General features: G+C 43.8%; 1 protein-coding gene across 4 annotated transcripts in view; it reads left to right on the forward strand.

Annotated features, from left to right (window-relative positions):
- The window catches only part of LOC115567325 (CREB-regulated transcription coactivator 2), a 39,263-nt gene extending 26,729 nt beyond the window's left edge, over positions 1–12,534 (forward strand). For 2 of the 4 annotated variants that reach the window (XM_030393775.1, XM_030393779.1), the window contains 6 exons: positions 135–607; positions 703–1,011; positions 1,122–1,340; positions 3,148–3,219; positions 4,815–5,019; positions 5,934–12,534. In XM_030393775.1, the coding sequence (XP_030249635.1) occupies positions 135–607; positions 703–1,011; positions 1,122–1,340; positions 3,148–3,219; positions 4,815–5,019; positions 5,934–6,124 (1,469 nt within the window). In that variant the 3' untranslated portion in view covers positions 6,125–12,534. The remainder of the gene's footprint in view (positions 1–134; positions 608–702; positions 1,012–1,121; positions 1,341–3,147; positions 3,220–4,814; positions 5,020–5,933) is intronic. The other 2 variants (XM_030393777.1, XM_030393778.1) reach the window with 2 other exon arrangements.
- The last annotated feature ends 591 nt before the right edge of the window (positions 12,535–13,125 follow it).

Consider the following 13,125-nt stretch of genomic DNA (forward strand, 5'->3'; position numbering starts at 1 on the left):
ACGTTTTATCTGAGCGTGCAGTTGTTGTCGTTCCCCTGCTCGGGACCTCTGGACCCCTGAGACCTTCCTGTGGCGGCTCTCTGTGGATGATTCCAGTACGTTTGTGTTCATAGTGTTTTGTTTCGCCTCCTCAGGTCTCCTGGCGTCTCTACAGAGCACGCTCAGTAACCCCTCCCTGCAGTCTTCGCTAAGCAACCCCAACATCCAGTCATCGCTCAGCAGCCACTCCTTCTCCAACTCCTTGAGCTCCGCCTCCCTGCACTCGTCGCTCAGCAACCCCTCGCTGCAGTCGTCCCTCAGCTCCTCCCCCTCCCTGCCGTCCTCCCTCAGCAGCCAATCGCTGCACTCCTCCCTCAGTAACTCCTCCCTCCAGTCGGTGTCCAGCAGTAACCCCAGCTACAGCAGCGGCGTGGGCGGCTCCAGCTCCTGCTCCTCCTCCTCCTACTCGCCGCTGCTCAGCGGGCAGGGGCAGCCATCGCTCAGCACGTCTCCGCGGAGACGAGCTCAGCTGTCCCCGCTCATCCTGCCCATGGGAGGGGAGTCACGGAGGCATCACTCCAAACAGTTCTCCCCCACCATCTCCCCCACTCTGTCCTCCATCACACAGGTAGCAGCTACACCTCTTCACATGAACGTACATCATAAACCACATGAAACTGCTTCCAGACGACATCTTGTCTCTAACACCCTCCCTCCCCACAGGGCGTCCCTCTGGACACCAGCAAACTGCCTCTGGACCAGAGGCTGCCTCCGTATCCACTCAGCCAGTCCCACCAGCACCAGCCGGGCTCCCACCAGCCTCTCCCCGGGCTGCAGGGCTCCCAGCCCGGACAGCAGCCTTCTCAGATGGGCCAGCACCACCACCAACAGCTGCACCGCCTCCAGCAGCAGCGGCCCACCTCTCAGCAGCAGCAGCAGCAGCAGCAGCAGCAGCAGCAGCAGCAGCAGCAGCAGCTCCACCTGCAGAACCTCCGCAACACACACAACCAGCACATGCAGCACTTTGGAACGGTAGGCCGCTGGGTCAAATTGGAGGAGATGAGATTGTCCAGATTAGTAGATTACACGGATTAGATAAAGATAACATACAATACAAACACTCATGGCGTGTCTCTGTGCAGCAGCAGCAGCAGCAGCAGCAGCAGCAGCAGCAGCAGCAGAGGTCGATGGGGCAGCAGGTGAACACGGCGAACGCCCAGCAGCTGATAAAGAACGAGAGGCCGATGGATCAGTGCGTCCAGAGCTCCACGTCCTCTCAGTGTCACGTCAAACAGGAAGCGGAGCAGCAGCTGCCGCAGCTCCAACAGATCAGCCACAACCTGGCAACCGACCTCTACAACGTGAGTGACTCCATCACAGCAGCACTCACACAGTGGCATCCTCTCAAGTCCTGCTGGTGCCCCCTACAGGCTGTCGTGTGTAGTACAGCCACAGCACCAAACTGTTGGACAGGACAGACAACATACTGATGAATCATCTGTTCTTCACATTATTAGATTGTTTAATTTTGATCTTTTAAAAGAGAAGTTATAGGAAGATCAAGATGATTCATCCACAGCCAACAGAGGGATGAGAGAACGAGCCGTCATTAGCCACCCTCTGTCTCAGGATTCTCAGGAACTCTGTGTCATTGTGTTTCAGAGATATATAAATTATAATGACTTTACATTTCAGAGTCAGCTGGTAGTTGTGGCTTGAGGTACATTATCATGATGGATGAAAACACAGTGGCTTTGAACAACCAGTGTCCTGTGAGGAACCACTGCTGTAGCATCTCTTCTTCTTTCTTCTTCTTATTCTCCGCTTCTTCTGCGGCTTCTCAACTCCTTCTCTTTTCTGGACGGCTTTTCTCGTTTTATTTACTCTTTTTCGAGGCATTCTTCTTCTTTCTTCTCACTCCTTTTCTTCTCTTCTTCTTCTTCTCCTTCTTCTTCTACTACTCCTTTTTCTTTTTCTTTTTCTTTTTCTTCTTCTTCTTCTTCTTCTTCTTCTTTTATTCCTTTTTCTTTTTCTGCTTCCAATTCTTCTTCTCCTTCTTCTTCTTCTACTACTCTTTTCTTCTTATTCTTCTCGTTCTTATTTTACTCTTTTTTCGTTTTCTGCTTCTACTTCTACTTCTTCTTCTTTTACTCCTTTTCGTTTTCTTCTTCTTTTTCTTCTTCTTCTTCTTCTACTCCTTTTCCTTCTTTTTCTTCTTTTTCTACTCCTTTTCCTTCTTCTTCTACTTCTTGTCTTCTTCTTTTCCTCCTTCTTCTTCCCTTGCTAAACAGCTCGCTCTGCAGAGTGTAAAAGACTTGGAGAACTGAGAGTCGTCCACCTGAGATCGGACCTCTCAGGATGGATGTTGATTGCAGGTGTGAACACGATGTGTGTTTGTCTTATTTCAATCATTTCCAAAAGTGTGTATGATGCGGTGGATGATGTGTGTAGGTGCCACTTAGTCCCATGAGCTCATGTGCTGATTTAGTTCAGACTTCTCTTTGTCTGAATTTCACAGCTGGCAGTGAAATAACAACAAAATAAGATGTTTTCATTCATATTTCGGATTACAGAAGAAGTTCAGTGAATAACAGGCACGAAAGTGAGAGTTAGCTGGTGTCTGACCTCATCGCTCAGGACCAGAGGTGTCATGTTCAGGTGTGATGTCATGCTGAGGTGAGATAAAGGAGAAAAAGCACCTGATGCTATTTCTGGATGTTTGCTGAGTGGAAGTCATTGTGACACAGAGAGACGGTGACACCAGGCGGCGTCCGGGGTGTAACGTTACAGAGAGGAGACTCGTGTAGAGCTTCTTCACCTCCTCCTCCTCCTCCTCCTCCTCCTCCTCCTCCTCCTCCTCCTCCTCCTCCTCCTCCTCCTCACCTTACTGTGGTCTGCATATATATTACACAATCCTGGAGAAGTTTGGCAACTCGGTCCAGAAACTGAAGACACAATTCCAAAAACTTGAGCTCATTGTGTTGTTGTGCTGTTTGTGCACTGCAGGTGAAGTCAGTGACACGATCACCTGCAGACTATAATTTACCATTTAAAAGATAACAGAAAAAATGCAAAGAAAAACACATGTAAAATACCAAAGGAAAGAGAGAAAGGTGTAGTTTTGAGTGTCGTGATCAATAACGAAGACTTATTTGAATGTTTTCCCAGGATGCCTTGTTCAACTCTCTGCTGGACGACCCGTATCTGAACCTGCAGTTCACAGGCAAATCCAACCAGCAGGTAACGGAGCGATCTCACCTGACACACATGAGTATAAACTGTTAATAACACTGGCTGAGGGGGTGTGATGTCACAGCTCAACATTTCAGAGCCAGCAGGTTTGAGTTCACTGCTGACAGAACTGAGCCGGCAGCATCACCATCATCTTCTCTTCGTTTGTAGTTTTAAAAAGTCGTTTTTTCCTCGCGTCTCTCCGCCGTCGTCTCCTGTCATCACTCCACTTTCTGCTCACAAATAAAGACACAAAGAAAACTACTTTTAAAGGGACAGTTCAGCCAATCATAGCACTTGTAATGCTCAGCTGTGATGTCTCTTTCCAGAAATCATAACCTGGTAACTCAAGATAATCCACAGGTTGTTGTGAGCACCGACCGTCACCGTGCATCGACTCGTGATTCTGAGGTGTAAACATTAATGCTTCAGCTGAGCTGTGACGTTAGCTGTCGTAGTTATAGGTCAACTATTAAATTAATCAGCAACTACTTTGATGATTGAAAATCAGTTTGAGTTATTTTTTTAAGAAAGAATCCTCAGAATTCTCTTGTGTGACAGTGAGCTGAAAATCTTTGACATGTGAGGACGAAACACTGATCCACGTTTTCTAACAGTCTGATTAGATTCACCATCAAACATTAGTGGAACTGCCCTTTAAACACGTGACCTGAAGCCTGAGGGGCGACGGTACAAACGGTTCAAAGGGGGAAAGCTGCTGTTTTGTGACGTCAGAGTTTCTCAACTCATCAAACATTCACATCTGTGTTCAGTCACACGTCACCGATTAGAAACGCAGCCGGTCCAGATGTGACTGCAGGCGTCAGCTCGTTCTTCTCCTCGTCAGCTTCAGGAAACATTTTCGATTGATGAATCGAGGAAACAATCAACAGATTAACTGACTGAAAATAATCTTTAGTTGCAGCTCTACGGACAACTGTTATTTATTTGAATTTCTCATTTAAATCTTTGAACTCCAACCAGATAAAATCAGGCTCGCCTCCCAAAAAAAACACAGAACAAAACTCCTGGATGAAGTTTGTTCTTTCGTTCGGCAGGATCAGCAGCTCTGACATGATGCCGTTAAGATTTCACACTGTTTACTTACATCAGTGCTTCACTGGACATGCTGATGGACTTCCAGGAGAAAGTTCTGGCTTCAGACGCCTCAGAAGGAGTCTGGGCCGAGCAGGAGCTCTAACGGCTCCTTGTAGACTCTCATGTGGCTCAGTCGGGGTTTACTTTGGTTTATCGGTCTTGACGCAGCTCCAGTCTGAGTTATTTGGACAGTTATTTCTGTTTCATCCCAGAACCCAGATTCAGATCAACAGAGTATTAGAGCCTTTGTGTTCTTCACTCGGTCTCATGAATTTGTTTTCCTGAATCTCTAATAAGCCCGAGGACGTCGTGGATTTGAGCTCGTTTTTTTACCACGTGCAGTTCAACGTTTGTGTATTTTCGTCACGGATGATGAAATAAATCTAACCTAATAGTTTTCCAGATGTTTAGATATGAAAAAACAAAGATTCCTTCACGCTGTCACTGATTTTGTTCCGTGTTTGTATTTCCTGCCTTGAGTTTGCGTCTGTTGTCTTCTGCTTCAGTTCACAGCAGACGGTCAGAGCGACTGTCTGTCTCTGAACCACGGCGGGCTGAGCTGCAGCAGCACCGACAAGAACCAGTTCCCCTGCAACACCCAGGGGCCCCTGGACATGCAGGACCCCGGGGACCAGCAGCTCCTCAACAACCAGAACCAGAACTACAGCGGCGGGGACGGACGACACAACGTGCCCAACATCATCCTCACCGGTGGGTATCAGCGGGAGTCATCATGGCCTCTGTATTAACAAGATGAGTCGACGTAAACTGTGTTTAAAAAAAGGAAATAAGCAGGAAACATGAAGCCGTTAAATCACAGGATGAAAACTCCTCATCATCTTTATCTTTCACAAGAACTGAAAGAGGACACGATTTCATTGGTTCCTTAAATGTTCCTGAGAACTGAGCCGGATGTTTGTAGAAGTGAAGACGACTCTGCAGTTCAACAGAAGGGGATCTGTGAATTCTTTAGAAAATAACGTTCAAAATAATCCAACAGTTCCTCTTCTGAGCTTTAAATAGAAGTGTCATACAGGTGATGTCACCAGAGCACCAGATCAGGATCAGTCTGCTCTGGTTCAGTGTGAGGATTTATTGTTTAATATCATCGTTAATTTGATATCTTTTGGACTGTTTGTTGACAAAACAAGTGACACTTTCACCATTTTTACACAGAAATTAGTGTATTTTTTTAAACCTCCTAAAAATATACAGTTGATTTCTTTCCCACTGCAACGAAGCAAAACGTCATCCGACTGCATCCAGAAGATGTTAAAACTTGTTTTAAAAAGACAGAATATAAATCAGATTCTGAACTAGTCGCATGGTTTCTTCTGGAGCTGGTGATCACAAGATGTCTCCATCCTTGTACGTATCTGAGCTCAGATGAGCCTTTATTGGGTCTTTGTCCGGCGTAAACAGGTAAAACTTCATTAGGTCATTATGGGCTCTCGGACCTTTTGATGGTTATTTTTAAATATATTCTGACATTTTATTTATGAAATATGGAATCGATTCATTAAGAAAAGTAAAATGCAGATTGGTGGATGATTCCCGTCCGTATCAAGTCGTCTGCTGTTGTTCTGTGTTCTGATGATCTTCTCGCCCTGCTTCCCTCCCTGCAGGCGACTCACCGCCGGGTCTGTCTAAGGAGATCGCCAGCGCTCTGTCTCACGTCCCCGGCTTCGAGATGGATCCCTTCTCCCTGGACGACCCGCTCAGGATGGACCCGCTGGCTCTGGACATGCTGGAAGGCGACCTGATGCTGGCCGACCCGGCTGTGGAGGACTCGTTCCGATCTGACCGGCTGAAGTGACCCCGGACCTCCTCTGCTCCAGGAGCTCGGTGGGACTCGGCGAAGAGACGGCCACCCGGGCGGAGGTGGAATGGACCGGGACCGGCGCCGCTCTGCCGCCCACTCACCACTCCCCCAACCAGACGGTCTGCAGAGCGAGGTTTGGAAGCAACTCGGGAATCTCCAGGAGGCTTCGTGTTGGTGATGAAGGACCTGAGAGTTCTGTCGGCGGTCGGAACGTGACTGAAGGAGGGGGAGTTCTCCGTCGAAGGCACTTAACTGAAAACGCTCTTGCAACGCTTGAAGTCCAGACAAACCAAGATGCTTCTCTTTTTAGGCATTAGCTTGTACGAGTCTTATCTGCATGTTCATGAAAAATGCACTCGCGTAAATGCAAACACGCAGGAATGAAGCGCTCACGTGACGTCGGCTTTATGTGAGACACCGTCTGTACAAACCAGCAACGCTTGGAAGAAAAGCATTATGCATCCTGAACCGTGTGGACCCTCCCTGACTGTTCTGCCGCTCCGCAGGAGAGACGCCGTGTGATCTGTTCGGATTGTTTTACCTCCAAACTGCCAGCTGGCCGATACTGCTGACGTTTGGTTCCCTCTGCTTCATCAGCCACTTTGACAGGAGCTTAGCCATGACTTAGAAGGTCTATATATATTTTTCTAACAGAAGCTTTTCCTTCTCTGACAGTCACAGATGTCAAATTAACAGCCTGAGAGAGGCTGTGAGATTCTCCTCGGACCGGACCGAACCGGCCCGTTTAAATCAAGAGAAATAAGTTAAAGAAAAGCAGGTTAAAGATTTGGGATGAAGCCTCAGAATGCTTCTTCTCTTCAAGTCTTCTGACCTTTGAAAACAATCATAATGTTGCGCCATGATTTTACAGTTCTAAAGCTTTAACCCTTTAAATGATCCTGTGATCAGATCGGATGCTTTCCTCTCGCGTCGCGTATCGTTCAGACCGATACATCCACTCATCAGCATCACAACACAAGATTTATAAACATATTCGTCCCGTCTCTGTGCACGACCTGAGACAACCAATCACCAGCACAGAAAGTGTGCTGCGTGCTCATTGGCTCACTGACGCTGATGAGATTAATAAACTCCGTGTCCACATAGTGTTGTTTGCAGAGAAGCGCTGGCCGTGTGCTCAGGAGTGTTAGGTGAAGCTTTTGTGTGCTGACAGAAGATGTTTAGTCTGTGACCTCTGTGTCGAGGTCAGGACGAAGAAAAGAGCCTCGTGACGTCATCGTGATGTCATCGTGACATCGTCAAAGCCCGTCTGAAAAGTTAAGATTGTCGACCTGACCTCCTCTGTAGGCAACGCTCGCTCCTCATCGTTTATTAAAGACAAATTAATTTTTCCCCTTCAGGTCCTTCAGTCATCGTTTTCTTTGCTCAGCAGTTTTGAAGCATCTTTTCTTCACTGACCCTCCACAGTACGTTCCACTCTCTTTTAGCTTACGACATTAAACTTCCCGTCAGCTGATGAGAATGAAGGAAATAAGCGTCCCATCTGATCACAGATAATCAGTCCATCTTGTAGTTTCTACATCACTGCCAGCCAGACGAGTTTACTGAAACTGAAACACGCTGCTGTCTGCCAGCGTACGGAAGCAGCGCAGCCGGGAAAACAGCCAAGATTCAAACAGCCGAGTGACTCTTTTCTCCAACATGGAAATCAGTTTCATCTCAGGCTCCTGAATTCCCAACAAATGTCCACCATGTGATCGTCTGCAGCGTCACGTTTCAGCCTCGTCTGTTAGACGTCAGCGCCGTCACGACGTCGTCAGCAGACAGACGAGCCGATGCACTCGTCTGTATTCACGTCTGGATCGGCTGCATTTACAATCAAATTATGCATTTGAGTGAAGCTGAATGTGTGTTGTGGTGATGGGGGAGTGCAGATGTGACGTCGGGGTTTCTCTCCAGCGTCTGTCAGCGACGTGCTGCTGAACGTTTGACTGGCTGAGAAACTCTGATGTCACAGATCTGCAGCTCCGCCCCTCTGATGCGTTCGTGCAGTCGCCCCTCAGGCTTCAGCTTTATCGCCCTTCAGGTCAAGTTTTTAAAGGGCTGTTCCACCGATGTTGATGTCGATGTTGTGCCTGAACAGACCTGACCGTTATTCTTATTTTTGATTAATATGTTGATCATTTTCTCGATTAAACTTCCCCGGATGATTTTTCACGTGAAGATAATTATTTTTAGTATCATATTTTATATATTTCATATTTCAATATGAAAATGAGGCTTTCTAATTAAAACATGCACTGATTGTCTGTAATATACAGAAATCTCTGACACACCTCCTCAGCTGTTCTGGATCAATATTAAGTGAATGATTGTTGATCGAGTATCTTTCGAACATATTTCACTGTTTTCAGATGGTTTATTGACCAAACATTTCATCATAATGCAGAAAATAATCTGCAGATTGATTGATCAGTTGATCAGTAACCACACCCACCCAACAGTGATGTCACACCGCAAGCGCTCACTTCCTGTTTCGTGGTGAAACATTTCAGATTTAACCATAAAAATCTCCAGGAAATGAAGAAGATATCGTTCGTCTGTGAGCTTTATGCAACATCGACTCAAATGCAGTTTTTTGGTGGGATTGCCCTTTAACCCCAGTCACTGTGATTGGCAGCCCTTAGCCCCGCCCTCTTTGCCTGCACTTGCTGCACCTGTGCTTCTTGCCCGCTGCCGCGGCGGCGCCGGAGCACAGGGACGTATTTTTATGTAACAAAGGTTAAAAACAAATCTTATTATTAATATTATTCTGACTATAAAGAAGTTTTATTTTTTAATCCAAAGTGGTCTGAATCTGTATGTACATAATTTCTCAGATAATAACTTTAAAAAAACAGACAAAAACAAACAGAATATTTAAGACGAGAGAATAAAAAACAAACGTAGAAGTTTGATGTCGGTCGGAGAGTTTCTGAACAACAGCTGCATGTGTGTGTGTGTGTGTGTGTGTGTGTGTGTGTGTGTGTGTGTGTGTGTGTGTGTGTGTGTGTGTGTGTGTGTGTGTGTGTGTGTGTGTGTGTGTGTGTGTGTGTGTGATGTCGTCGTCGGTCGTGTTCGTGTGTCTGTCAGCTGTTTCTGAGTTACTGAGGTCAGAGTGTTCGTTCGACCGGCGGCAGGTAGGAAGTTTTCAAATGTGGTGTAACTGTCCCTTTAATTTTACATGTAACATCAGAAATAATAGAAAACTAAAGTCAACTTTCCAAGAGAATCGTTTTTATTCATCGTCAACAAGAAAATCGGGTTGTTTGTTTTTTCCTCTGATGTCATTGGTCGACTGGGAGGGACCTCAAACACAGCCGACCAATCACAGCAGTGTTACCCAACCTTGGGGGCGGGACCTCTGTTCAGGGTCGCTGGAGGATTTACTCGACACAATTTAAACGACATTATCAGATGTTAATTAAAAATTATTCAGATGAAACCAGAAATGAAACCAGTGATCAGTTTAACGTTTCCCAACTTTATTTATTAAGTTGGTTTGTTAATGAAAAACAAAATATTTCTCATCATATTTATTGTCTGAATTTGAAGCAAATTTAGGAGAAAAAGGAGAAAAAACTGTTAAAAATCTTCTGTTGACTCGACAAAACAAGACGTGTGATCACAGGAGTGGATGAGGAAGGATGGAAAGATGAATTCAGGTCGTCTGTTTTCTGTTTTCATTGATTAAGAAACAAAACTTAATTATTTAAATTTTTTTCTTCATGGGAAACTTGAAATTCTAAATGTTCTGACTGATGTCGCTGCAGTTCCTGCCGTCGTCACGCGCTTGGAGAGTTAATAATAATTTTACATTTAATATTTCACGTCATCAACAATTTAAAACTGCAAAACTAAAGTCGACTTTCCAAGAGAGGAATTTTAAATTTATCGTCAAGAACAAAATCAGAGTTGTTTGTCTTTCCTCTGATTGGTCGACTGAGAGGGGCGGGACCTCTGCTCAGTCGCCAGGTGATTTCCAGGATGCAGATGTGTAAGAACACGTGAAACCAGCGATCAGAATTACCCAACGTTATTTATTAAATTGATTTGTTAACGACTTTTATAAAGAATGACTTATAAAGACTTCATTGCCTGTTACAGACACGTTGTCCCGTATAAAAACTTAATTAGTTTAAATATTATATTTCAGACAAAGATGCCGGATGTCGTTTATGATTCTGAACTTTGGTTACAAAACTCGGCCACGTGTTTGATGACCGTGTTTATATCAGCTGACGTATCGAAGAGCTAAATTCCATTTTCAGCGTTTTAAAGTTTATTTAAATTAAATTTTTAAAGCAAAACCGATAAATGTTGTTTTTGTTTTTGGTATATTTAAATGCACTTCTTGGGGTTATTGCAGGTCTGGAAAGTTATTGAAATGGTTTTGAGTTTTCCAGGTTGTAAAATGTTTGGAAGTGAACCGGACGGGTCGTTAGAATCAAATCCAGCAAATAGAAACTGTCACGGCCGTTTTCAGAGCTCCTAATTAAGACTGAGATAATAACGAATGAGCCTGAAGATTGAAAACAAACTGTTGAGCAGCATCAGGCCTCACTGCTGCCCCCTGCAGGTCAGTCCAGGTGCTGCAGGTCGTTGCTGTGATGATGTTTGTCCTCTCCGGGCTTTTGTAGCGCTTGCCGTCAGATTTAGTCCGAATCGTCTTTGTTCTGATGTCGGTGTCGTCTCTGATTCTGTTCTCTGTGCTGCTGTCGGATCATGTGGAGGCCTGAAGCTGAAGCTAAAGAAATATGTAAGAAATTAATTTTAAAATAGATAAAGTGAATTAATACAGTAGGAAGTAAATGCACATTTAAAAACAGAAATAACAATTTATGTCACATTTATGAATCCATTAATGGCTGCATTTATTTTTAGGATTTTCTTGGTGCATTAAAAGGCAAATTAATATAAATTAGATATTATGTGTTTAATTTTAGAATATGCCCATTGATCATTAAACTCTTTCACAAAGGAGCCGAGACTCATAAATCAACAACAACCTAAAACTAACAAACAATTAAGAAACGAGCGACGATCAGAAAACAACATCAGGCTGGTGATGATGATGATGATGATGATGATGCTGATGTGTTGATAGGTTTATTTAATGCTTTTATTTGTCACTTCCAGGCCTCCATAGTTGAAGAGGAAAGCTCTGTTGTTAGAGCAGAGGTCGGTCCGGTCGGTCCGGTCGGCATCAGAGGTTAAAACTTGAGGACGTGAAAGTGTTTGCGTCATCGATCGTGTTCGGTTTGTTGTCGTTTGGTGAACCAGGAGGTGATGAAGGGGCGGGGAAGTCGCTTCGTGCAGCCATGTTGGATTAAATGTTACTGCGCTAAAGTTCTGACCAGGACGGAAAGTTCATTTGATGTGTTTGTTGTTTGGGCTGGTTTCAGAGTTTGGTTCTGTCGGGCGGTGAAGCACCGAGAGTTCAAAGTTCCTGTTGGAAGACGAGACTTCAGGTCGACTCGCATACGAACACAGAGCTGCGTTTTAAACCTGATTTACAAATTAAACCTCAAACTAAAAGGCTTCTTTAAAACTCTCACAGATTCACTTAACGTTCGAAATAAATCAGGTTTGGATGGAAAAGTCTGGAAATGAGATTAAAGAAAGAAAAATCAGCAACAAGGAACAAATCAGCCTGAGAGAGAAACATCTTTATATTCTGTTTGTAGTTTAACAGGAAATACAATTATATTAAAGAGATTTTCATTTTAAAGCACATCATTTTATTTTGACGCTCTGCAGTCGAACAGGAAGGTCGAAGGTAGAAATCATCCCATAATTCTCCCCTTTGTTACACTGATGTCGTCCTCTGTGTGTGTGTGTGTGTGTGTCTGTGTGTGTGTGTGTGTGTGTGTAGCATCTTGCCGTTGTTATGCAATAAACCTGTTGTGAGTTAACATGCAGTTCCAGACTCTGCCAGTAGGGGGAGCTGTTGACCAGCGAGGTAGTAAGTGTGTGTGTGTGCGTGTGTGTGTGTGTGCGTGTGCATGTGCGTGTGTGTGTGTGTGTGTGCGTGCAGACTAGGGATCAGTTAAAGGCCATATTTCATATTTTTTCATATTTTTTATTGATGTATGATATTAATTTCTGGTATTATTAACGTTATTGTCGGTGGTCGTGTGGAGGCAGCGGAGGATGAGCTGAGCGCTCTGCGTCGTTTCGCTTTGTATTTGAATAATAAATTGACTTTTTTTTGTTGTTGTTGTATTCAGATTTTTATTTGAACCTTGTCATAAATAAATCAATAACCAGGGAACGTTGAGTGTGTTGTTGTACATATGAACATGTTTTCAAACCAGAGGTGCTTCTGAAGCTAACAGGAGAGATTTTTAAAGAGACTGTACCTTCACATTATTTTACAGAAAATAAACAAATGAAACCTGGAACAGCTGATCTCTGTTTGTCTTCATGTACTTTCACTGTGGTCACATGTTTATACAAGTACACTGTCAAAATACTCTGTTACAAGTAAAAGTACTGCATTGAAGATATGTTTAGAAAAGTAATATCAGGAAAATGTACTTAAAGTATTCAAAGTAGAAGTACTTAATGTTCCTGTGACTGTTGAACTGTTACAGCTGACTCAGGATTTTATTATTATATTATAAAATAATGTTACAGATATTTATCAATATATCATATTGACCTTCAGCCGGATCGTCCCCTTCAAGACTTTTATTAATAATGATAATAATATTAATAGTTATAAAGTGTTTTTATGTCTCATTTATTAAAGTTGACATTTGCAAAGTGCACATAAACATAAAACTTAAAAAAAAAGATAAGAACATCTTTAAAATATATCGAGAATAAAACATTTAAAACTTTATGTTTTGTTTTGAAATATCTTAGTTTGTGATGCAACTAAATGTAATGGAGTAAATATATATGAAGTAGCTATAAAAGAAAATACTCAAGCAGAGTACAAGTACCTCAAATGTGCAGGATATTGGATTACATGTACTTAGTTACATTCC

This window comes from Sparus aurata, chromosome 17 (genome assembly GCF_900880675.1).
Source record: "Sparus aurata chromosome 17, fSpaAur1.1, whole genome shotgun sequence".
In the NCBI taxonomy this organism is placed as follows: Eukaryota; Metazoa; Chordata; class Actinopteri; order Spariformes; family Sparidae; genus Sparus; species Sparus aurata.